This window comes from Narcine bancroftii, chromosome 2, assembly GCF_036971445.1.
Source record: "Narcine bancroftii isolate sNarBan1 chromosome 2, sNarBan1.hap1, whole genome shotgun sequence".
In the NCBI taxonomy this organism is placed as follows: Eukaryota; Metazoa; Chordata; class Chondrichthyes; order Torpediniformes; family Narcinidae; genus Narcine; species Narcine bancroftii.
Window position 1 is genome coordinate 334,795,875 of NC_091470.1, and position 25,670 is coordinate 334,821,544.

The 25,670-nt window shown below is 41.0% G+C and overlaps 2 protein-coding genes across 8 annotated transcripts in view; one reads left to right on the forward strand and one right to left on the reverse strand.

Annotated features, from left to right (window-relative positions):
• snap47 (synaptosome associated protein 47) overlaps positions 1-11,558 on the reverse strand; it is a 52,793-nt gene extending 41,235 nt beyond the window's left edge. For 4 of the 7 annotated variants that reach the window (XM_069922137.1, XM_069922143.1, XM_069922141.1 and 1 more), the window contains exons 1-3: positions 11,390-11,558; positions 11,056-11,280; positions 9,537-10,082 (exon numbers count right to left, since the gene is read on the reverse strand). In XM_069922137.1, the coding sequence (XP_069778238.1) occupies positions 9,537-10,036 (500 nt within the window). In that variant the 5' untranslated portion in view covers positions 10,037-10,082; positions 11,056-11,280; positions 11,390-11,558. The remainder of the gene's footprint in view (positions 1-9,536; positions 10,083-11,055; positions 11,281-11,389) is intronic. The other 3 variants (XR_011352476.1, XM_069922139.1, XM_069922140.1) reach the window with 3 other exon arrangements.
• A 100-nt stretch (positions 11,559-11,658) lies between these two features.
• Positions 11,659-24,289, forward strand: jmjd4 (jumonji domain containing 4). Its single transcript, XM_069922144.1, has 6 exons — positions 11,659-12,622; positions 13,843-14,008; positions 16,197-16,322; positions 19,062-19,329; positions 19,760-19,906; positions 22,258-24,289. Exons 1-6 carry the CDS (start codon positions 12,367-12,369, stop codon positions 22,567-22,569), a joined length of 1,275 nt encoding a protein of 424 aa, XP_069778245.1. The 5' UTR covers positions 11,659-12,366; the 3' UTR covers positions 22,570-24,289.
• The last annotated feature ends 1,381 nt before the right edge of the window (positions 24,290-25,670 follow it).

Here is a 25,670-nt window from a genome sequence, read left to right on the forward strand (position 1 = left end):
TTCACATAAATTCTGTGAGACCAATTTATATTTCAGCAATGTCAAGAATTCTGCAAGTGCAAATTTCCCTTCCCAAACAGCCATAATATGGGGATCAACCACATAAATACTGCCAAATCCTCACCATTAACAACCACAAGCTAAACAGGGCCACTTATCTTTAAAGCAAGAAAACACAAAACTGCTTAAACAGATATTCACATTTGGCATTAGCTTTGATGGCATTGATACACTTGATCACAGAATGCAGTATCTCGTGTAGAACAGGGGAAACTTTCTTGACAACTAAGTTGTCTTGGTGGATAACACAATGCACAACCAACATGTTTGGATTTTCATCCTGCTTTTCTTTTAAACCCACCCCCCATCATAGCAGGTGCACCATGTTTCTTTTTGGTATTTCATTTTCATCCATATAATTTTTGAGCTTGCTGTAGATATCAACTGCAGTAGTGGTTATTTCTAATGATTCACAAAACAATCTCTCTTCTTGAAACATTTCCTGATCAATGTATCTCACATATGCCAATAACAGAGCCTCACTGTCCCATACAGTAGATTCAACCATTTGTATTGAGAACTTCTTTGATGTCAACTTCTCAATAAGCTGTTTTTCAACATCTTGACCCATGTTATCTATTCTGTTACAGATATTACTCAATGGCATTGCTTGGACATCTTTGTCATCCTTTTGCAGAACTGTTTTGAGAAACAATAATATTGCAGGTTCAATCAGTTCCTCCCCAATCATGTGATTCTTCCCATGTTTTGTGATCAGCAGAGAAATTTCAAGGCGAGCTTCAAGGGTAGGATTCAGGGCTGTAGTTTGCACAGTGAATAATGAAGTGATTTTTTATCTATTTTCAAATTTCACTTTCAGTGCTTTAAAATATTCCAATTTCGAATTGACATGGTTAGGATGTTTTACCCTCAAATGAACTTCAAGACGACCTGCTTTCATTGATTCATTTATCAAAGTCTGTTGGCATAATAGGCAAAAAGGTGCACATTCAATATGTACAGCAGGTATAAACCCAAACTTCAAGTAATCTGCTGAATATTGACGAATCTTTTGCTTGCTTGGTCTGTCCATTTTGAATATACAACAGCGTGAGCTCCCTGAAACAGATTAATACAACAGTGCAAGCTCCCTCAACAATTGTCGTCACTTCAGTGGGAACCTTGCCCCTGACACTGGCTGCAGAGTTTTTTGATTCGAGGGACTAATTTTGTTCGTTTCAACCTTAAATCTTCAAGTTTTGTAATTTCCACACAGTTTATTTTAGCTTGTACCAAATCACTAACACCACTGAAGCCACATTCTACTAAAGATTAATGAATATTTTATTATGTCTTTGAATTGAAAAATGTAACATAAGTAATGAACGAATACTAACCCTAACAAAAATCAAAAAAAAACACCAGCGAAGTTTCTGACATTTTATCTCAGAGAAAACTGCGCTAGCCTTGTGTTTTACTTTCTGGGATCCCTATTTTTTTTTCCTGATTTTAGCGTCCCCCCTCAGGCCAGTACCTGGGCCAAACCCCCTTCCTCATCAATATGCTAATGCACAAAGATACATAGGTACAGATCTCACTCACAATTGAACTGAAAAAGTAAAGGGGTATGGACAGAGACATGATTGTTGAGATAATTTGGAATGGATGATAATGACTGGTCAGGAAAAATATAATTATAATGTTAAACAAGGATAACAACAGTTAAAATCAGAGAAAAATCAAAAGACCAAAAACACATGTTATGAAAATAAAAAGAACAAAGTGATTTTACTTGGAAGTTATCACAATTGTGTTGTACTGACAGTATCGCCAAATCACATCTTTCACACCAACATAATGAGTTTATTTTTTCCAAACCAACTTTTTAATTATTTCCCAAAATATTCCTACACTCCACTAAAATATTCTTAAGCCCCACGCCCCACCAAAATATTCCCACACCCCACCGGTGGGCGAACGCCCACTTTGAAAATCTATGTCGTAAATAACCTAGCCTTTCATCACCCTTCAAGAAAGAAAATTCCATAGAATCATACAGCATGGGAAACAGGCCATTCAGTCCAACTAAGCTGCACTGACCAGTGGGAACCCTTCCTAATTAACCCCAAATCACACAAATACTTTTTTTTAAATTTAGACATAAAGCACAGTAACAGGCCCTTTCGGCCCACAAGCCCATGCTGCCCAATTACACCCAATTGACCTTCAACCCCAGTACGTTTTGAACAGTGGGAGGAAAGCAGAGCACCTGGAGGAAACCCCTGCAGATATAGGGAGAATGACAATCTCCTTCCAGACAGCACAGGATTCGAATCCCAGACCCGGTCACTGGTGCTGTAACAGCACTGCACTAACCGCTATGCTAGCTCTGCTACCCAATTGATTCCAAGTCCATTGAGATTCTGGAAATTTATTATCCTCTGTGGGAAGTTGCTACATAATTTTAAATGATCATTCTGTAATGTGGTAACCAGATCCCTACTTTCTTCTTTGGCTTGGCTTCGCGGACGAAGATTTATTGAGGGGTATGTCCACGTCTGCTGCAGGCTCATTGGTGGCTGACAAGTCCGATGCGGGACATATCCCTAATATGCACAGCTTTAGTCCCTTTTCCAAAAGAAGCAAATTCACCACACTGAGTTGTAGTATGAGAGGGGTAAACAATAAGGTAATTTGTAGGAGGTAATCCCTGCCAAAATATATAGAATTCATTAATAGTTGCTGGGGTTATTTCTCTGGCCGGAAAATCAACACCTAGGATAATAGTCTCAGGATAGGGCTAATCATTTAGTACTCTGATGAGCAAGAATAGTTTCCTCCAAGTCCATCAGAAAGAGCCTCCTAATTTTTTTTTTAAAAAAGAACATTTTCTTTTAGGATATGGACCAAGTGTCCTCAGGACGAGGGGATGAGCCACCCTCTTAAAGCACTGCAGTCTTGCAGATGAGGTTCCCCTGCACACTCAGATGCACAATGTTGTTCAGAAGGAGATTTTCGGATTTAGATCCAAAGATGAAAGAAAAGTGACATATTTCCAAGATGCAATAATGCACAATATGGAAGAGACTCAGAAATCAGAAAGGTCAATGATAAAGCAACTTATAATGGTTGGGACTGAGGAACACCTGCAATATTTTACAAGAACTAAAATAATTAATTATTTTCCGTTATGCAATGTGAACCAGCTATTGCAGTATTTTTCTTTTAATACTAATCGAGTTCAGTTGTACTCAGGATCCCAGATGCCATACGTGGAAGAATGACACACACTCGATACTGTTATAGTCATGACTGCTTTATTGCTCTCCCTGCCCTTGCTTACATAGGCCCAGTTTCCTGCTGCTGTGCCCGGTTTTTTCCATCATTGTCGGTGGAAGTGACATCACCAGCTTTCTGGCCACTGTTTGGTCAGCGTTCCCACTACGTGGCCATTGATGACATCCTCTAGCCTGAGCCCTGAAACTGCCGTCCTGTTGGTGGGAATCTCAGGGTCTGTTTGCTAAAGAATGCCAAGGGCTGCAACTGCCCCTCAATCAACTGTTCAAGCATGCCTGCGACCGCTGTGTAGGAGTCATCTACCGTGAGGGCAGTCAGGGCATCTGTCCTGGGGTGTACCAGAAGCGTACCATTAGCCAATGCATCTTTTGCTTTCTGAAATGCCTCCTATGCTTCCCTGTCCCAGGTGACCTATTTTTTCTTCCCCGCCATTAGTGTGAACGGGAGCGCATGATGCCACCAGTATGAAGCAGTAGTAAAGATTGATCATATTGGCAAATTCCTGGAGGCCCTTCACCATGTGGGGTTTGGTGAAGGACCTGACGGCCTCTACCTTTTCGGGCAGGGGTGTTTCCCCATGTTTGTTGATTCTGTAGCACAGGAAGTCTATTGTTTCTAGCCCGAACTGACATTTAGTCGGATTGATTGTTAGGCCAAAGTCGCTCAGGAGGGTGCACAATTGTCTTAGATGAGTTGCGTGTTCCTTGCGATGGCAGTTGGTTATTTAGCCCCTCCAGCTGAGCACCAGCAGCAGATCGTGATAATGCATCATTTAACCTGCCCGGTCTCTACTGGATCTCATAATTATAAGTTGAGAGATCTATTCACCATTCTTGATTTTACTTTTGTGTTTAGTACTGAACATGTAGGCTACAGATTTCTGATCAGTGGCAAGAGTAAATTTTCTGCCGGCTAGAAAGTGTCTCCAGTAGCGAACAGCTTCAATAATAGCCTGGGCTTCTTTTTCAATGGCAGGATGTTTAAGTTCAAGTCCACATGCCACAGGTCTGCCCTTTTGATTAAGGGTTCCTGCCAAGACACAATCTGAGGCATCAGTTTCCACTTTGAATGGGACATCCTCATCAATGGATGAGAGTGCAGCTTTGGCAATATCAACTTTAATTCTCTTGAAAGCCTTCAAGGCCATTGGAGAGAGAGGAAAACATTTAGTGTCAAACAGAAAGCCATGGCGTAGTCCCGAACTACGTGGCGTAGTCCCAAACCCATTTGCAGCAGTAGGAAAAGAATCCCATACACACTTTAAGGGCTTTTGCTGAGTTTGAGGGTGGTAACTTCTTAAGGGGGGCCATTCTTTTCGGGTCGGGGCGAATTTCACCCTTGCGGACAATGTAGCCCAGAATGGGTAGCTCTGTCACATTGAACACACATTTGCCCTCGTTAAATGTAAGGTTGAGTTCTTGAGCTGTGGCTAAAAATTTCTTTAGGTTGTTGTCGGGCTCAGCCTATCTTTTCCCACAGATAGTGACATTATCCAGATAGGGAAATGTACCCTGTAACTCATTCGTCCTAACAATCTTATCCATTTCCCTCTGAAACACTGACACACCATTAGTGACTCCAAAAGGTACCCTTTTAAACTGGTATAAACCCCCCCATCATCAGCCTCAAAGGCTGTATTGGGTCATTCCTTTTTTTTTTAAAAATGGGGATTTGGTGGTAAGCTGCTTTGAGGTCAATAGTGGAGTACACTTTGTATTGCGCTATCCTATTAATCATTTCATTGATGTGTGGCAGGGGGTAGGCATCCAGCTTAGTATAACGGTTGTCTGGCTATAGTCAATAGCCAGTCGTTTCTTACTGTGATTTTTTACAACTACCACATGGGCTCGCCATGGACTCTTACTGGGTTCAATTACTCTCCCTTTAAGCAATCTCTGAGTCTCAGCTTTGATAAACTCACAATCCTCTTTGCTGTAAGAACGGCTCTTAGTGGCAATGGCCGACACTCGGGGGATAAATCAATGAAAAGGGAGGGAGCTTTGATCTTTAATGTGGACAGACTGCAGTAACTAGCGCAGGGGATGGTAAGTGTGGCTAGTGGCCCAACAAAATTTAACACTACAATCTTCATCTGAGATTGAATATCTAACCCCAGTACCACAGGGGTGCAGAGCTCTGGCATAATAAAGAGCCACACATGAGCCAGGCAATGTTCCTGCAAATTTAAAGTAACTTTACACTTGTCCCATACGGTTTTTGTAAGTTCACTACAAGCCATCGGTATCTTTTGGTTCTTTGGATATCTCCGCAAATTTAAGGCTCTGGCAACTCCCCGAGTAGCTGTCAGCACTCCCCGAGTCTATTAGACAATCAAGAGTTTCACCATTCACCTCCCCCTTCCAGTCCGTAACATCCCCCAAGCTTTGGAGTCAATTGAGCTATCACGGGATCTCACCTTGCCATCGCTTGGAGTCGATTCAGCCTGTTCGTCTGAAGAATCCCCCTTTTCACAGTTGTCTTCCATTCCTGCAGCTCCAGGACGCATTTTCTTAGTGCTTCTTTTCTTATTATTATTAGTGGGAGTACTTTTCACTTTACACGCTTTAGCAAAATGGCCAAGTTTCCACAATAGCTGCAGGTAGCAAATCACGCCAGGCACTTCTGTCTGGGGTGCCAGCTCTTATCACAGAAGTACCATTTTTCAGGAGTTCGCCTTTTACTTTCCTTTAGGGTTCCAGCGCTCCTGGATGTTTCCTTTTCGGTTTCTAGCATTTCACTGGACCGCATGGCACTTCTCAGTGTTTTGGCTAGAGGGACTGCCCAGTCATAGGTTAAGGGCTCCGTCTCCAGCAGCCTCTGTCGGATGTATCTGGAGTCAATCCCGTTGACTAAAGCATCCAGCTTCAAGGCATTGCGGAGTTGTTGCACATTGACTGCCCTGACATCATATTCATTTGCCAGTGAGTCGAGTGCCAGTGCATAGGCAGCATCACTTTCCCCGGGTTTCTGGTGTCTAATCAGCAATTGGTGTCGAGCAAGCACCACATTCCGTGGCACTGCACAGTAAGCAGTCAGACGTTCCCGGGCTATAGCCAGAGTCGTAGCTCTTTGCGTTACGGTAAAAGGGACCTCACCCAGCAGAGAGTTCAGGTGGCCCCACTATATCGCTTCATCGACCACGTTGTTTCGAGGCATGTAGTAATCAAAACAAGCAATCCAGTGGTTGAAAATTTCTCTGGCCCTCGGGGCAGACTGGTCGATTATCAGCCGCTCTGGCTTGAGGGCTGCATCCATTTCTACTAATAAAATTGAAGTGCCAGTTGATGAAGTAGACAAAGGCCATGTGGTCAAACAATAATCATGGCTTTTATTAGCAGAAACTCATGGTACAATAATGAAAGACAATAGATGCATATACAGTTATATCCAAGGGGAGTGTCCTAAACAGTAGAGATAATGCACAGCCAATGTTAGTACAGCAAGGCTCACCAGAGGGGAGACAGGCAGTTTGGCAGACATTCAGGCAAGAGGTAATAGGTGGATGCAGGCGGGAGGATAGCTGAGGAGATGGGGAAATGGCAGAGGGTTAAAGTTAGTTCTTTGATAGAAGGAATAGAAAGGGCTGGGAAGCTGGAGGAGGGAGACAGGGATAGGGATGGGGGAGCAGGGATAAATGGAAAATGGAGGCCAACATCAATGCTATCTGGTTGGAGATTGACAAGCTGGAATACAAAGCATGGCTCCTCCAAATTGTGGGTTGCCTCAACTTGGCAGTATACGAGGCCATGAACAGACAAGTAAATGTGGCAAAGGGTGTGGAATTGAAGTAGGTTGGCCACTGGGAGGTCTTTACTGTTGCAGCAGACAGAACAAAGGCACACAACGAAGTGATCTCCAATTCTGCTTACATTCTCTCAGTGGCTGTATGAGGAGCAACAAATGCAGTAAATTACCCTTTCAGATTCACAGGTGAAGTGTTGCTTTTCTTGGAAGTACTGCTTGGGGCTGTGAGTGGCTGTGTTGCAAGTGTGGCAATTAGAGATGCAGACAAGGCTAAGTTAGTGTCAGAAGAGCCAAGTATTCTGAAGGAGGATGACATCTCCAGTGTTGTAGAATGAAAGACTTCATCCTGAGAGCAGATACAGCAGAGACAGAGGAATAAAGATAAAGGAATAGGGTGCCAACCTTCTTGAGAGTTGTTGATGACACTTCCCCCACCCCCACCCCCCTCCCACACATGGTGATGTGGTCAGCAATGGAAATGCCAAGAATAAACAATTAAACTCATTCTTGTTAAATATGTCATCATCTGGACATTTTACGATAGAAACTTTATTTGCCACTTTTTCCTGCATGTGCAAATGGAGTCTTGTCTTGCTGTACGAAAGTACAGAAGATTTCTTTTGCTGAGGATTTGTGGATAAAGTTGAACATTATATGCGAACCCTCCTTTAAGCCATTAAGAAAGCAATACCAGGACTGAAACATGATCTGTCAGTTCCCGTCAAGACATAAATGATGGCTTCGCCAGTACCATACCCATCTTAAGAGGAAAAATAGCTATCAACAATCCAGCCTTTTTCAAACTTTTTCTTTCCACTCACAGAGCACCTAAAGTAATCCCTATGCCATAGGTGCTCTGTGATTAGTAAGAGATTGCTTAAAGTGGTAATGAGTGGGATTTAAAAAAAGGTTAAGAACCACTGCTCTCGAGCCTATTGTTACTGAAATATTTTGCTTGAGAAAAATTGTCATTGGCCCATTTCATTTGGAGTTCTGAAACTGTGCACATAATAAGTCAATCAATTACTAATTCCCTTACGAATCACAAAGCATCTACTTAAGGGATTACTTAAGGTGGCCGTGTCTGCCTGTCCCGCATTGGACTTGTCAGCCACAAACGAGTCTGCAGCTGACGTGGACATTACCCCTCCATAAATCTTCATCCGCGAAGCCAAGCCAAAGAAGAAGAATGTGAGTGGAAAGAAAAAGTTTGAAAAAGGCTGGATTGTTGATAGCTATTTTTCCTCTTAAGAGGAAAACCACTGAATTAGAGTCATGTCATCTAATAATCACAGTCAAAGTTTATATGCAGACGAATAGGATAACAACTGGTGACAAAGCGCTGGAAATCTATCCAAAGAATGAGCCTCTGCTTATAAACACTGCCATCAAATTCTGCTTGCTGCAACATCATGCAATTGGAAAGTTAATGAATAAAAATGTGGACACAGTGAAAAGCATTGTGGGAAAATCCAAAATGATACACACAAGCACCCAGTTGTTTTCAATTTGCACAGCTGCTCTTGCAGTCTCCCTGGTGATTTCCATTCACTGGGGAATTTTGATCACAGCTAGATCTAGCCCCCAAAATGGAAAGGTTACTAATTCACCTGTAAATGAAAACGTAAAAACTTTTTCTCACTGCCAACAACATTCTTTTTGAAAAGAACTGTTAGCCAAGTAGTGAACAAATACAATCAATCCCTTAGGCTTTCACTAACACAGTGATGCAAACCTGAATTTCTTTACAGTAAATTGTTCTAATCCCTGTGTTGCTCAGGTCTAGAACCATTTAAAAAAACACACACATGACTTCTACAATACCAGACAATAATGTGTAATGATATAGCGCCACTGGTGAAGAAAAATTAGCTCACAACTTTTTGTATAGCATACCACAACAAGAATACTGAAGAAGATGACTAAACATTAGGTTAAACAGACAAGCTTTAGGGAGTATCTTAAAGAAAATACAAATATTGGAGAAAAATAGATTTAAAAAATGAACTCAAATGCACATAGTCAATAGTGGAGTACAAGACCTGAGACTGCAACTCTCTGGTGGACTGTGTTACAGTGAAGCAGTGAATAGGATGAACTCAGGGTACAATTATGAAATTACTAAGGCTGGAATCAGACTGGATACAAGAGATGCATACCATCCAAAAGCATCATGGATCAGCAGATCCCACTGATGCATAGTTTTTTGTAAGGAGTAGATGGAATGCAAAAGGACGATTGTTGGCAGGTGCAAGCAACCTGGGGTGGATATAATCATCAGGAAAAGCTTGGAAAAAGAAATAGCTTTTTTATTCAAATAATGTATACAGATCATAAAAATTGGCCCATGGACACAAATACTATTCAGTAACATGTGGAACAGACTGCAATTCACAGTACCTTCAGTTCCACACTACTGCATTCCAAGCCCTTTTTTCAGCAATTTCTTCTAAAACTTTTCTGAAACTCATGTAAGCACCAAACAGTAACATTACCTGTTTGCCACATCCAAGTCCGATTCAATCTTGTCAAGCCCCTTCATAATGCGATCAAATTGTTCACCCTGATGATGCAGAACTTTGGCTGTATCTCCCAAACATTGTTGAGAACTGGATGCCAGGTTGACCAACTCCCTCCCCTTTGACAATGACCTGGGGTCAGCTTCCACTTCACCTCTTTCAGATGAGAGTAGGTGTTCTCGCCAGAAATGCTCGATGACATTGAACACCGCAGTTCTATTGGGTTGAAGTGAGCTAAACCAGTGCTTCTCACCACCAGCCACTGACACAGTTAGTGAACTGAATATGAAGCTGGATGTTTCCTTCTTGATGCCAGTGATGCAAGAGAGCTTGAAGCTGGTCAAAGTGAGCCCATGTTTGTCAGATGTGAAAGTCAACTGGGACGGTGTGAGTGAGAGCTTCCCATAAACCCATCGTTTCTCACTCTGCAAGTAGTAAGAACCACGCCACGAATGGATGCACAAGTCTTTGTTCATTGCAGCAGGCCACTGGCCCTTTCACTGTCAATTAATGTAAGAAAATCTGGAGAATCATAAAAGAGTTGGAATTGAAGTTTGGTTAAAAGCTTAAAAAGCGAAACTTTAATGTCAAGATCCTTGTTTTCTTTAAAAAAAGGGAACCAAATTTCTAGTGTCTAGCAATTTTTTTCTTAAAAGAAAACCTCACTGGAATTCAGAATTTGCCATCACTTAAAATCGCAAGAAAAACCTGCACATTGTACAAATCTTTAACTGGCATGAATTCACAAGGCTCTGTAAAACAACAAAAAATATGCTCATTTTTATATATAAAAACTATTCCACACCCATTTTCCACATCCCACAACAAATCTTGAAGGAAACAAACCTAAAATGTCTCAAGATTTATACCATGTACTTTAACAGCTACATTCATCCCACCAGAGCTTCCTCATCTTTCATATCTTGAAAGATTCTATGAGGACACAAAGTCCCTTCACAAAAGTTCGATGAGGAACACAGCTTACATTTTATAACCTTGCTAATCATTAAATTTTTAAAAATATCCTTTTGCAGTTAAGGTGTCGTGTGATTAAACATTTTCACAAATTTGGTCAATTTTATCTCCCCAACAATTTTTAAAAATACATGCAATCGACAATCTTCCTCAAATCTCGCTTATTTTCATTTTAGCCACACATTTCCTCTCTCCCCTCCCAACTCCAATCGTCTCCCTAAAATCTGGATCATTGCAGTCCAAACACCAGGCAGCCCAAATTACCATCAGCAGGAATTGATCCCTTCTCTTTCCGGCAGTGCCAAATATTCGACATAGATGTAAAGTTTCTGACCCTTCTACCATTCACTCATTTTGGTGAACTCGCCTTTAGTCCTGAACTCTATACATTTTTTAATCACTACCTGCAGAATGAAAACTTTACCAGCACTTCACACATCAGCTCTGCCTAACTTCAGGTCTCCTTCTGCCCATGCCTCAATTCAATCTCCTTCCTGCATTTGCTTGCAAACAAACTTACATTCCCCACCACCTTTCTCTCTGTGCAATTCTTAACTTGATTTTTCTTTTATAAATCTGCCTTTCCCAGTTTTCCTGGATATTCCTTCCTTCTTGGCTGTTCTGTTCCCGTTATCTTCTCTGGTTCCTCTGCCATCCAACCACCCTGTGGTTCCCAATCTGGACCAGTCCATTCATTCTGTTGCCTTCAGCCTCTTCGGTAGAAGCTCTGCGAAATTCAGCGGTGCTGTGGAAATTATTGAGACATTTTTACATTAAATTTAGACATCCTGCACCCTGCAAGTACAGCTCGGGACTTCCCTCAGTTGTGGATCCCGTCCGTCTCCGATACGCACCAGTCCTCGCGTCGCCCAAATCCTCGCCCGTGGCCTCTCCCCCTCGACCCAGTCTCATCCCCTTCCTTTCTCCGGGGAGGAAAGCGAACAGTTTCCGCTCCTCCCCACCAGCACCGCCTCTGGCTCCTCCCTCGGCCCGCACGGCCCGTCAATCAATGACAGACCGCGACGTCATTCGCCGCTTTCACGCGTCATCCCACGCCCCGCACGACCTGTCAATCAATGACAGGCCACGACGTCATTCGCCGCTTTCACGCGTCATCCCACGCCTGGCCGTGCCTCCCTCGTGGATCGTCTCTCCTCCCCTCTCAATCATTCCAGGCTTATTGTCCACTCCTCAGTCATTCTATTATTCGTTTCATCGCCAAAGACTCTATTTTAGTCCCTCGCCCCCAATCAATCTCTCCCCTGCCTGTCAGTCATTCCAGCTCCTCCCCTCCCGTTCGCCGCCTGTCAATCACTACTCGCCCCGCCCTCCCGGTCAGTCATTCCAGGGCAACGCCCACACCCCGGTGTGTCCAATCCCAGGCTTCGCCGCCGTCTCCCCGGTGCCACATGGTAATGGGTCCGCCGGAAGTCAGTTTTGTTGGACCGTGCGAACTTCCCTTCAGGGTCATAACGCTCGGCTTTAGCTCCAATTGACGGGGCCCAATTTGGGCATTGATTTTGGAGCAGCCTGCCGTGTATGTAGGTTCGCTAATCGCTGCCTCTGGATGAGAGTGCTTGGATGGGAGCCAGTGGGCCTGTCAATTAATAATTTAATGACTGGCAGATCGTGGTTGAATTACTATTGATCATCGAAATGTGACTTCACGATTAGTCTCCAAGGCCAAAGCGGTTGTTGGTGCTAAAGATGTCAGGGTAATAAAATTAATCAATAAGCATTATTTCATTTCATCCAATGATCAATAGTGGTGATATTTCTTCGGAAGAAGAGGATGGGCTGGAGTCATTGACATTCACTTAAAAGTCTCGCCATGAACAAGGAAACCTTGAACACAGCGCTAACTTTCTTCCAACGTGGCAGGCCTTCTTGCGAACAGTTTCACCAAAGTCCGAAGCTCGATGACCTCCGCAAAACTGACCTGACTTACTCCCAGTTCTTCCGAGATTATCTGCTTCCCAATGCCCCGTGCCTTTTGTCGCCTGACTTCACCGATGGCTGGAAATGCAGACGACAGTGGGTGAAAGGGGACGGCACTCCTGACTTTGAGCACTTGCTGAACGATTTTGGTTAGTCGAAGTGACGTTTTGTTGTGACCGTGCGCTCCGTATTGCGGCAAAGAAATCAAATAATAATCTCTGCAATGTTGCTGGAAGCAGCCAGAAAAAAATAAAGAGGGCACAGAACAGAAGAGAATGCCTACAGGGAGAGAGAAACAAGAGTTTCAGTTTGATGTTTACCTTTGAGGTTGACAAGTTTCTTATCATTTGTTAGAAAGGTTGGCAAAAGAAAATAACCTTTTTTTTCCTCTCCCAGCGGATAAATAGCTGGCTCATAACTCCAGCCACGTAGATTTAGTCCTTGGTGCTGAATGGCTGGAGTTGACAACCAGCTTGGATTATTCCATTTTCCTCGCACATCTCAAAGATGTGTAAATTGTAGATATGATGTGTAGTCGGGAAAATGTTGGTGGACACTTGAATGAGAACAGGTAAAAGGGAAATAAGTGGGAGAACGGGGTTACTTTAGGCTTTTTCAGGGGCATTCTACACTAAGAATGCCCCTGAAGAAGCAGAAGCGACCCTTTAAATTGCCGTTCAGGTGGCAGCGCTGGCTACCTGAAGGACACAGCTGCACAGGATGCGGCTCCTGCCCAGTGTCAGCTGTGATCAGCAGCCTGACCCTTTAACATCCGCTTTCAGCCAGCTGCATTCAAGTGGCTGGGGGAGCCACTGATGAACATTCAGGTGGCCTCAAAACAGCTGCATATTGCCTAAACATGCCGCTTTACATGCGGGGCACCTGAAAGTGCCTAATTGTAAAATAGCATTATCTTTTTTTTTAAATTTTTTATTTTTCACACCATGATGGGCTATTTTCTGTGTTACAGAGAAATATGAGAAACTACCTAACCCATTGAATATTAACATTTTCTATTTTTTCCAGATACCCAATATCTGCAGGGGGGAGGTGGGGTGTTGTGGATATGAATCAGTATTTACACTCAAGTACTTCATTTGATTTAAAAACACTTTGAGTTCCTGGAATATCCTATACAACTCTAGACTACAAACTTTGTTTCTGGTTATTTAAAATGAGTTACTCCATCTTGACTGCCTTGGCTTAATGATATATGGATTTAATTATGAGATAATTTGCAGCAATAAATATTCTTTACCTGTTGATGCTTCAAGTTGCATTCTATTATATGTATGAAATAATTTATCATTGAGCATTCCTTGTCACTTTATCAATTGTATTGTTCATACTATTCCCCTTTACTTTGCAGGAGATTCCATTGTACCTGTGGCCAACTGTGATGTAAAGGAATATAATGCAAATCCAAAGCACAATATCCCTTTAAGGGAATATCTCGGTTACTGGAGACAACACAGAGAGAGAAGTTATTCATCTCCACAGGGTTGCTTGTATATGAAAGACTGGCATATGCACAGGTTTGTGCAAAATGGATAAACTCCACATTACTTCTTTCAAAGTAATAAATGTGTATTTTTAATACACTGCACAACAGATTTTGCTTCCTTCATACTTTTGAGTGTATTTTATGGCGTTTCGGCTGCTGATTACCAAAATCACCTTAAAATGTTACTATCACGTAATGTTTTTTTCAGATACAACCTAATTTTTAAAAATGTCCTGTCATATTTTAAGTCTACTAGTATATTGCCCACAAAGCAATGAAGACTTTGCTTCCTGAACACTTTTGGGTGTATTTTATGGATTTTGGGCTACTGATCACAATAAAATTGTCGTATCATGAACCATACTAGTATATTGCTCACAAAGCAAGCTGGTTTGGTCAGTCCAAGCATGCCTGGGCATGCACTCAGTGCATGTGCTAAGCAAATGTTGTCTTATACCTGGGCATGCACTCAGTGCATGTGCTAAGCAAATGTTGTCTTATACCTGGGCATGCACTCAGTGCATGTGCTAAGCAAATGTTGTCTTATACCTGGGCATGCACTCAGTGCATGTGCTAAGCAAATGTTGTCTTATACCTGGGTATGCACTCAGTGCATGTGCTAAGCAAATGTTGTCTTATACCTGGGCATGTTTAGTCAGGATAAAAGTATACAAATGCTGTGCATTATATTGATTATAGATTGCACGCATGTTGATGTACATGTTCTTCATGCAATAGCATAGTGTCTGTACTTAACAATAACATTTGCAGTTAGACTTCTTCCCTGCTGATCTTGGAGCCGTCACTGATGAACATGGTGAAAGGTTTAGCCAGAACATTGCAACCATGGAAAAGTAGTATCAGGGCAACTGTAATCCATTAATGCTGGCCAACTATTGTGGTCACTGAGAGGCATCAGTTGCTGAATACAAATGAAAATCTGTGGCAAAACATTTTTAGATCAGTTAAACTAATGCAATGTGTCAGCATCATTATGCGATTAAACAGGCTAAATGCAATAAAAGTTCACTTATTGTTTCTCCAATTTCCTATGTGATAGAGCAGGTCGGAAATTATCGCTGTACAGGTATTCAGCTTGAAGTTGTCTATTGTAATCCCCAATTTTTTTCAGGAAGCAAACCTTTTGAAAAAATTTGTTGTCCAATGTCATTGTAGAGTAAGGTCAATAGAGATGAAAATCTACCATAACTGAGGTTCAGAAATAAAATGACTAGTCTCAACCTGGTCTTTGAATATGCGAATTTGCAGTTCAAATCGAGGTCTTGTTTGTCTATAGAGAAGAGTAACTATATTAGAGGAATTCATTATTAATGAATGGATTGTATCTCAGAGAAGTATAGTGGCATTACTTAAATATAAGATATATAAGTAACTATCTTGCTTAGGTGATAGTTTGGGATAAATTGGAATGTACTGGTGATATGGTCATCTGAATCAGACCATAGCATCTCACTTGGTGATTTACGAATAAAAAGTATGACAAGAAGTTCCATTTTCCTGCATTGATATTCTGAGTTCATTGTGTTTTTATATAGCATAATTAAAATATATCCAATGCATAAAGAAAAGAACCGGAAGGGGGCTGTACTTTTAAAAACTTTTCACATCTTAAGATCATCCAGAACTCCACACTCAATTTAGTTTCTTTTTCAAGCATAGAAGCTATTTGAATGTAGAAACATAAGTCATTTTACTCAACAAGTAACAGAGCAGTATCACTCATTTTATAAGGTGGTAATCAGTGGATAAATGTGATCAATAAATTGTGAGTTCTGCCCTGCTGTAATAGATCTGTATGACCTTTAACATTTCTATAAGAAGAAATGTTAATCTCTTTGTTCATGTAACAATGAAAATATAATCGATTGATGGCACCAAGTAGTGCGACCAGGCCATCAGTGTAAGGCAGATTAATATGAAGAGTTAACGGACAGGAAAAATATTCCCTGGATTTTGTGAGAATTACATTTGTGCTGCCTTAGTTGAAGTTTAAATGCACTTAAATCACACAGTGTGCATTAAACCTATCACTGACAGATAAATAATTTTCACTGTGAGAAAACAAGGAAATCTAAGCATAAAGTCCAGAAATCTCTTGCATATCAATCCTCTTCAGGAGTAAGGCTAGGCTTTAGTTGATGGATGTGTCTTACATTGTTATAATATTCCTGAATAATTCTTAGTAATGTGTGTTCTAGGGGTTTCCCCAATCATGGAGTGTACAGTACACCAGACTTCTTCCAATCTGACTGGCTGAATGAATACTGGGATACTATCAAATTGGATGACTATCGTTTTGTATACATGGGACCCAAAGGATCATGGTAGGTATACCTGCATTTACTCCACTAATAAATGGTATAAGAAGATCTTAAATAGAGTCTTATCCTTCAGACAAAACAAACTATTTGAACTATTACATGCTCCTGTTTCACTTTGTGGGTTGGTGCAGGTTGCAGACATTCAGTTTTCACAACATTCACAGGCTGCATGCGACCATTAAGTCCATACCATAAGTAAGGTTGATGCTCTCAACTCAGACCAAGGACAATGGTTGTTTATTCAGGAAAAAACAGATGGTGAGAGATGATCATGTGATTGTGAGTCATGTGAAGAAAGAGAATTCAGTATTGATCAACCAGCCATCTGATACACACAGAGGTGGAATGACTCTGTGTGAGATGGACGGTTGTGCAGATTCTCCTTGTCAGGGGAATTATTGAACCACTATGACCATTGTGATGGTCATTTCGATGGACCCGTCCCTGTGTTTTGGAAGCGTCATGGGAAGTCACATGGTTTGTTTCCACTGCGCATGGAAGAGGGTAGTATGAAAGGACATTTCTCTGGAAGCAACTTGACAAGGATTCATGAGTTTTCAGCAGTCTGATCATTCATTCTCTCACCGCCTTTGTAATTATTTCTGAGCATCAGTTTAAAAGTCTTGAGTTTCAACACAGGATTTCTAAGACTAAACTTTGGGAATGACTTTCCAGAATTGTGCCAAAGCTGTAATGGTTTGGGTATTTCACACACACAAATACACATAAGTATATTTGTGCATAGTTGGGGTAAGATATATTATTAGTAATTATGAATAAATATATTGTTTTAAAAATGACACTGTTTGGTGAATTTCTATTGTCGCTAGTCTGCGACGTAACAAATATGCTTTGCAACATAACTGCTTTGTGCCAGAATTTATGCTGCGTTTTTTTACTCTTCCCAGCTGATTTCTAAATTTGCCAGTATATTTTCATATTCCTTTCTCCCTCTAACTAGCTAGCTTGCATTTAAATGCATCTAATTCATATGCGTCAGCTGGACATTATGTATCGTGTCATAATTTTACCATTTTTAAGAGAAATTTCTCCTGAATTCCTTTTGGATATATAATATAACAACAGGACATTTCCTATTATCTGAAAACCATTCTACTGAAATTCTTGAATATCCAAAATTTTTTCAGCTGAGACATGATGTAACAAGTTGAAAAAAGAATTTTATTTGAATATTTTATTTTTGATTTTTATAGACTCAGAATTCAAGAAACAGTTCAATCTTTCCAACACACACACACACACACACACACACACACACACACACACACACACACACACACACACACACACACACACACACACACACACACAGTCTGTATTTATCCTCACCCCCCCATCCATCGCTGCAAATGCACTTGAAAAGTTTATCTCAATACCAGTCATCATGGGGCACACGACCCCTACCAAAATCCAGAAAAGAAAGAATTAAAAATACTCCTCCTCCAAAAAGGGGGTGGGGGGGGGGATGAAAAAAGTGAAATCCAAAAGAGAAAAGAACCAAAAACCTGAAATGAAAAGAAGAGCATATTGTCTGCACTTGGTCCCTTTTCTGTATCCACACTGCCCGCCTTATCGTGACAAGGTCTCACTGTGCTCAAGTGGGGCTCTGTTAGCTGTTAGTGCCAGTTTAGTAACAACAGAGCTCAGAACAAGCCAAAGCAATTCATGGCATGAAATGGGGGGGAAGGTGCTACTATTGTATTTGAAAATGCCGCCCCCTCTCCCTGCTCCCCTGAGCCACTCCCACTCGCCTGAGACTTGCTCTCTTCCCGCTCACCTGAAACGCACTTTCTCCCCACTTGCCCGAGCCTCTCCCTCTGTCAAATACCATTTCAGCGGGGTCACTGAAATTCTGCTGGATGACAGTCCCTGAAACTGTATGGGCAATCTCCTACCACTTACAGCTGAGGTGAGACCTCGGGCTCCCGAACAAGACAAGGGATCTTGGGCTCCCGGGCAAGATTGGTGATGATGGTAGGGAGGTGTTGGGGATCAGTGACTGCAGTGGGGAGGTGTTAGGGATGGCGATGACCGATACAAGTTTTCTGCTATGCTACTGAGTTGGTTAAGAAATTTCTCGATTATCTGAAGCATTTCAGATAATCTGAAGCGTACTGTACTAGTTTTAGCTTTGACCATCAGTAAAACATTTTCTGTGTTTTGTCAACCTGTGAACCCCTTACATCTTGCATTATTCAATTAGGTCACATCTTAATATATACAGCTCTTAGTGATAAGTTCCAGTTAATTAGAGCTGACTGAAAGTCACAAATAAGGTAGCAAATAAATTGTTTCTTAATCAACTAAACTCCTGTCCTTATTCTTTAGCAATTGTGAAGTATATTTGATAACAAAGAGTGATGTTCAAGTATTACTTAATCTGATTCTGACCTGTTAATATTCTGCTTTGACCTAAGATACCATCAGTTTCAGTAGAAAATATTAAAGGATCAGAAGAGAACAAATTGGTGAACCTAGTGGAGTCTAGGGTTGAACACCATATTTTTCATTCTCCTCTATAATAGTCAGCTGATAAGGCTTCCTGTTCTAACCTGAAGTTGCTACATGTTACTCCTTGGACAAATATGTCCCTCTACTAGCCTTAAGACAATAATGTTGGATGATGAAAAAAAAGATTGTTCCATGAAAAGAAAGCAGGGAATTTTATAAATGCTATCTGACGTTTTATTGATATAATACATGTCCCTTTGCTCCTTACAGGACACCATTCCATGCTGATGTGTTTCGATCCTACAGCTGGTCAGCCAATATCTGTGGGCGTAAGAAATGGCTGTTGTTTTCTCCTGGTCAGGAAGAGTACCTGCGAGATTGCAGTGGTAATCTTGTTTATGATGCTCAGTCTCCAACCCTGCAGGACAAGAATTCATACCCAAAATATAGCCAGTGCTGTCAACCCATTGAGGTGGTACAAGAAGCTGGAGAGGTCATCTTTATTCCTAGTGGTTGGCACCATCAAGTATACAACCTGGTACACAAGAAAAAATCTTCTGTCATTTTGCCATCAGTGATGTTTTTAGTTTCACTAGCCACATATTGCTAATGGATTAAACATGTAGTAAATTATTAGGGCACTTGCAGTGAAATGCAACATTTATCTTCCCATATTATTTATAGTTTAACAGAGATTTCATTATAATGGGTACTTGTCAAACTCTAGGGCAGTATAATGGAATACTGTGCACTAGATTATCTGATTTTGCGCATAGTTATGATTAGTATTTCTGAGCCATAAATTTTTGAGACTGAAAACCATGGCCTTTAGTATATTTATGTAATCATCTTTTTCTTTACCTTCCATAAGCTAATTGGTGTGATGGTGAAATTTGCTGCTTCTATGCATTTAATGGCTATATCTTCTTTCTTTGAAAGTGGTGTAACCTGTAATAAATATTCTTCAGGAGGATACCATCTCAATCAACCACAATTGGCTGAATGGCTGTAACATTGATATAATGTGGAGTTTCCTACAAGGGGAATTAAGAGCTGTCCAGGGGGAGATTGACGAATGGAAGGACCATATGGAAGATTGGCACCAACACTGTCAGGTATCAGTGGAGAGACTAATTAATTCATCTTTCAGTTCCTTCATCTGAATAATACAAGTGACTGGATTTGAAAGTTAAATAAAAATACAGGTTGCTTTCAGAAATGAAACAACATGCTATTGCAAGTCTTATTCCTTCTCAGGATGTTGGTGTAGGGGGCAGTTCGAACTGTCATGAGAAGAATATTGATTACAGATGTTTTTTTACAGCACTTTAAAAGTGTCAAAATGCACCACGGCATTTTATAGGAGTGTTATCAAGCAAAATTTGATACCACTACACAAGCAGAAATTTGGGACAGAAAATTAAAGGCTTGGTCAAAAAGATGGGTCATGAGGACACATTAGTGTGTAGAGAAAACTTTAGTTTAGAACCTTGACAGTTACTGGCATGGCCACCTATGATGGAGTGATTAACTTCAGAAATAATGTAGGCTCCAGAAATAGGAATGTGTAGACATCCACAAGAGTAACAAATCTGGGGGGACCAATAGAAAGGAGGGGAAAATTCACAGATGAATTTCAAAATTGGCTTGAAAATTTTAAAGCATTGTTAAACTGAGAGCCAAATTTGGACAGCAAACAAGGATATAACCATATAACAATTACAGTACAGAAAGAGGCCATCTCAGCCCCTCTAGTCCCACCTACCTGCTCCCTGTCCATACCCTCCAATCCCCTCACATCCATACACTTATCCAACCTTCTCTTAAATGACAAAATTGACCCTGCTGCAACCACCTCTTCTGGAAGGTCATTCCACTCAGCCACCACTCTCTGAGTGAAGAAGCTCCCTCGCATGTTACTTCTAAATTTTTGCCCCCTAACCCTTAACTTATGACCCCTCATTCCAATGTCACCTACCCTCAAGGGGAAGAGCCTATTCACATCTTCTCTATCCCCCTCATAATTTTAAATACCTCTATCAAATCTCCCCTCAACCTCCTATGCTCCAATGACCCAGTCTACTCAATCTTTCTTTGTATTCTAGATACTGCAATCTAGAGAACATTTTAGTAAATCTCTGCACCCTCTCTGTCTTATTGATATCCTTCCTATAATTTGGGGACCAGAACTATACACAATACTCCAAATTTGGCTTCAGCAATGCCTTAAACAGTCTCAACATCACATCCCAGCTCCTATATCCTATGCTTTGATTTATAAAGGCCAGCATACCAAAAGTCTTCTTTACCACCGTATCTACATGAGAATCCACTTTCAAAGAATGATGAACCATTATTCCAAGATCTCTCTGTTCTTCTGCATTCCTCAATTCCCTCCCCTTCACTGCATACGTCCTGTTTTGATTATTTTTCCCAAAATAAAACACTTCGCATTTATCAGCATTAAACTCCATCTGCCATCTTTCAGCCCACTCTTCTAAGCGTCCAAATCCTTCTGCAGTCTCTGAAAACCATCTTCACTATCCACAACTCCCCCTATTTTTGTATCGTCTGCATATTTACTAAATCAATTTACCACTCCATCATCCAAAACATTAATGTAAATGACAAAAATACAAGGGACTCAACACCAATAGTCGGTGAATAGAACCTGGTATGATTAGGTTTTCAATTGCCACAATTCTGTGGATGCTAAATAATGTGGAACAACCAGGATTGCGTGGCAAATGTGATGTCCACGGGCAGCAATCAGACAGGCAAGCCTTTTAGAGGTGAGTTTAAGCATTGACATAGAGGTGGAAAATAACAATTGTAATGCTATCAACAATATGTCATCTACTCTTGGGATCTAGCACCAAGATTGATAATGATCTGAGTCACTTTTCAACAATTTACCATGGGAGAGAATTGGTAGCAACCAAACTCCTGGTCATCTGAGTACTTGGATGGATTCATTATGTCATTAATGAACTTGTGAGTAAATTTGGAAACTGTAGAAGGATTGAAAGAGGTAATGGAGCTATTTAGCAAATGATATTACAAAAGTGCAGCATATTCATGCAAATTAGGTCTCAGAGCTAATTTACATAAAGCAAATTCTCACGTTGGACAAACAGAGGTTACCATATTGTAGCAGAGCATGCTGTCTGAGGATGGATTAAAATTTGATAGTTGAAGACAATTGTAAATGAGCATTATTTTGATCCTGTTGTATCTGGCTTGAGGGTGATGAAAATTAAATGGCCTCCAATCCATTTTTTACCTGGCCTGGTACACAGTAGCAAGCATTTTTTTTCTATTTGGCCACCAGTAACATACTAATTGGAGTAAATTAAAATTATTTTAAGATTCCATTTCTCTGGCTTGATAGCATTAATGAATCCACCAAACCTCAACTGTAACACATCAGTATAAATAATGACTGCTCTGTTTCCATTTGATATAGCTCCTCTTGAAATCATGCACTGGAATTAACTACTCTGAATTCTACACCTTTCTGAATATAATTTCCAAAAGTAGGATGGCCATACTAGATGCTTCTTCAGAAGACACTGCTAATGTCAAGAACATATATCCTCGAGAACTGTCGGCACTCGGACCATGCCACTCAGTGTTTGATTTACACCGGAGTGAAGATGTACTCACCTCATTGCTTTCTAATGAGGACTTTAGAAAATTAGATACTGACTTACTTCATCCTCGACCTGAGGACATGTTGCACAAAATTAGAGAAGTGTTGAGTGCTACCCCATTGTAATCGACGCTTGGTTGTTTCTTGTAAACCAGGTTGCATAAAATCTTGCATGTTTTGAAGTGAAAAGTGATTATGAAACAGCCTCAATGCTAATACGAGAGTGAGAAAAGGAGGTAATTGCACCTACTATTTAACCTGCTGCAAGCCAATATGTGGATAATACACAACCATGATGATTATTGTGTCAGATTTCTAGTCATACAGAGAATAAAATTTCAAATGCCATCAAAAGTTTGACTGGGGAAAACAAAGCTGGAAATGAAAAACTGGTGCTATTAAAATATTGTCTACGAAACTGCAAGAGAAACCTCAGTCAGTCTTGATAAAGGAATCCTGTCCAAAATATTGACTGACCATTTCGATGCTGCTTGAACTGCTGAGTTCCTCCAGCTTCTCTTTGTTCATTGAACATAGAACATTACAGCACAGTACAGTCCTTCACCCCACAATGTTTTGCCAACCTGCCTAGTCAACCTAGTCAAGGTTCCAGCATCTGTAGCTCTTGTGTTTTCCTTCTTTCTGCAAAAAAAAACTCAACTGGTTTACTTCCTTCAGTAGTTAATCCATAAGTTAGCCACCTGATGATGCTTCTTAAAATGGACAGATAAGCCACTCATTTGCAAAAGATACCTAAAGTAATTCTTGGAACAATTTATTGTGCAAAGTGCACTCATTTAAAAAAATGGGGTCAAATGCCTGCTGCAAACCAATACATAATTAATCTGCGACAGATGTTTTTGCAATTGATAAGGAACTATAGGAAGACAAGCTAGTGATGTATCGCAATGCAGCAGTCTTTGAGGAGTTGGGTTCTTAACCTCAGGAATGATTATGTAAGCATATTATAGAAAGCACTCAAGTTTAATTTAAATCAAATCCAGACTTGTTTTGAAAAATAATTAAAGTTGTATTTAAAACAATTGTGGGATAGTGAAATGTTTAATTTGTGGCAGTACGCCATTAGGCAGGCAAACCGGCCCCGCTTGTCACGCACGCGGTGGGGCAGCCGGCCAAAATGGCGCCATTGGGGGTTTCCTCCCACCCTCGACTCAGAAGCTCGCGCTTGGCAACCCACATGATGCCCCGGTGACGTCGGGGCCCCGCAGCGTTGATTCTCAGCCAGGTCCGGGCTGGGAGTATAAGACAAGCCAGGCAGCCTGCAATAAATCAGTTTTGCTCACTGAACTCAACCCGTCTGGTTGTGCGATCCTTCAGTTAGCAGTGTTGCCGCTGCTACAAATGGTGACCCCGACAAGTTCAAACATCTTTGTACCTGACATGAATGACCCTTCGATCGGGGGGCGTGGCAAGATGGCGTAAGGAACAGACGTGCCTTCCAGTCCTCTCCTGACTCTGATTTATTGTTTTGTCTTTAAGTGCCCGTTAAAACTTTTTTAAAAGTTTATAAATAGTATGAGGTGTTGAATTAACACCTAATGGTACATTTGCTAAAAAAATGTAAAAGGAAACATCAACAGATTGTTAAAAAATTACATTTTCCGAAATTATCTGAGCCTACCTGTTTACAAAAAGCCAGGACTCAGCATGGAATGGATCCAGGAGAAGAAGCGCAGGATTCGACACTGGAGCTCCGCTCTGTACCGGTAGGGCTCTCTGAAGATGGCACTCGGCAGCCTTTAGAACAAAGGGCTGGCCGGGTGGGTGTAGTTCACACAACGTCCACTGTGAGTGCTGTAACAGACTTTAACAGCTGAATCAGCTGGGGCGCCACCAGCTGGAGAGTTAAAGAGCTGTCGTTCGACTGCTATAGCGGTGGCGCTGCGAAGTGCACCACCAGTTACAACGGCTCTTCCAGATACTGATGTAACAAAGTTTTTTTAATGAGATTTGGCTTAAAGGTAACCCTGACCATCAGCCTCCTAACATTTCTGGGGGGTCTGTGGCAGGGGTTTTTACACAGAGCCAAACTGCAAGAAAAGCTACTAAATTAAAGGAAGGGATAGAAGGTCCTTTGATTCCACAAGAACAGCAGGATCCCACTATGTCTGAATCCACTTATGCTGATATACTTTTCAAGAGTCTTGAACATAAGATATATTCTTCAATGATGCACTTAGGTGATTCTATGAACAATCTTACTTCTAAGATTAATGCATTGGTGGATGTTAATACTCAATAGATAGCTGATCATGGAGCTTTTAAATTCGAAACTATTGAAAGACTTGAGATGTGTGATCAAGGATTATCTGATGTACAAGATCAATTGCAAGATGTGAATAAAACAATTGAAACGTTACAGATTCAAAATAAAAATCTAGCAAAAAAGGTTGATTATTTGGAGAATCAATCCAGATGGAATAATGTGAAAATTGTTGGTTTGCCAGAAGGTATAGAAGGGCCAGATCCAAGAAAATTTTTCACTGAATGGATTCCACAAGTGTTGGGACAAGATAAGTTTCCTGAAGGTTTAATATTGGAACGGGCTCATAGAGCTTTGAGAAGGAGACCTTTTTCAGGACAGAATCCAAGACCTGTTCTGGTTCGCTGTTTAAATTACTGTAATAGAGAGACTATTTTACGTATGGCTATCAGAAATGCACAGCAAAATAGATCTCCTTTGATGGTTCAGAGTAATCGTGTTTTCTTCTATCCGGATTTGAGTCAGGAAATTATGTTTCAATGACATGAATTTAATTCTGTGAAAGAACTGCTGTGGAAAAAAGGATATAAGGCAACATTTAGGTACCCTGCAGTACTGAAGATTTTTCAGGATGGATATCAATCAAAGTTCTTTGACAACCCTAAAGAAGCTATGGATTTTGCTCAGTCTTTGCCAATTACGCAATTCCAGGAACGACGTAGTCCTCCACGGTCTCCAAAGAGGGCAGTGCTGCAAGATGGGAATCAGATTTCTAGAAGAAACGGAAGAAACAGTGGTCGCAATGGCAAAGTTGATTAAATTTTTTTTTTTTTTTTTTTTTTTGTTGAGAAGATTTCAAATAGTGATGGGAGTTGGGAGAGGGAACTGGGTGGGCACTAATTCCCAGAAGTCATCAGCTGTGTGTGAGTTATCTCACACCCAATAATTTGGGGGAGTTACCGCATTAGGCAGTTTAAACAGGAGGAGGTAATTGTGACCTCCG

Coding starts and splice junctions, on each gene's coding strand:
- jmjd4 (XM_069922144.1), top strand. CDS start 12,367: ATGAACAAGGAAACCTTGAACACAGCGCTAACTTTCTTCCAACGTGGC. Junction 12,623..13,842: donor GCACTTGCTGAACGATTTTG/GTTAGTCGAAGT, acceptor TTTACTTTGCAG/GAGATTCCATTGTACCTGTG. Junction 19,907..22,257: donor ATTGGCACCAACACTGTCAG/GTATCAGTGGAG, acceptor CATTTGATATAG/CTCCTCTTGAAATCATGCAC.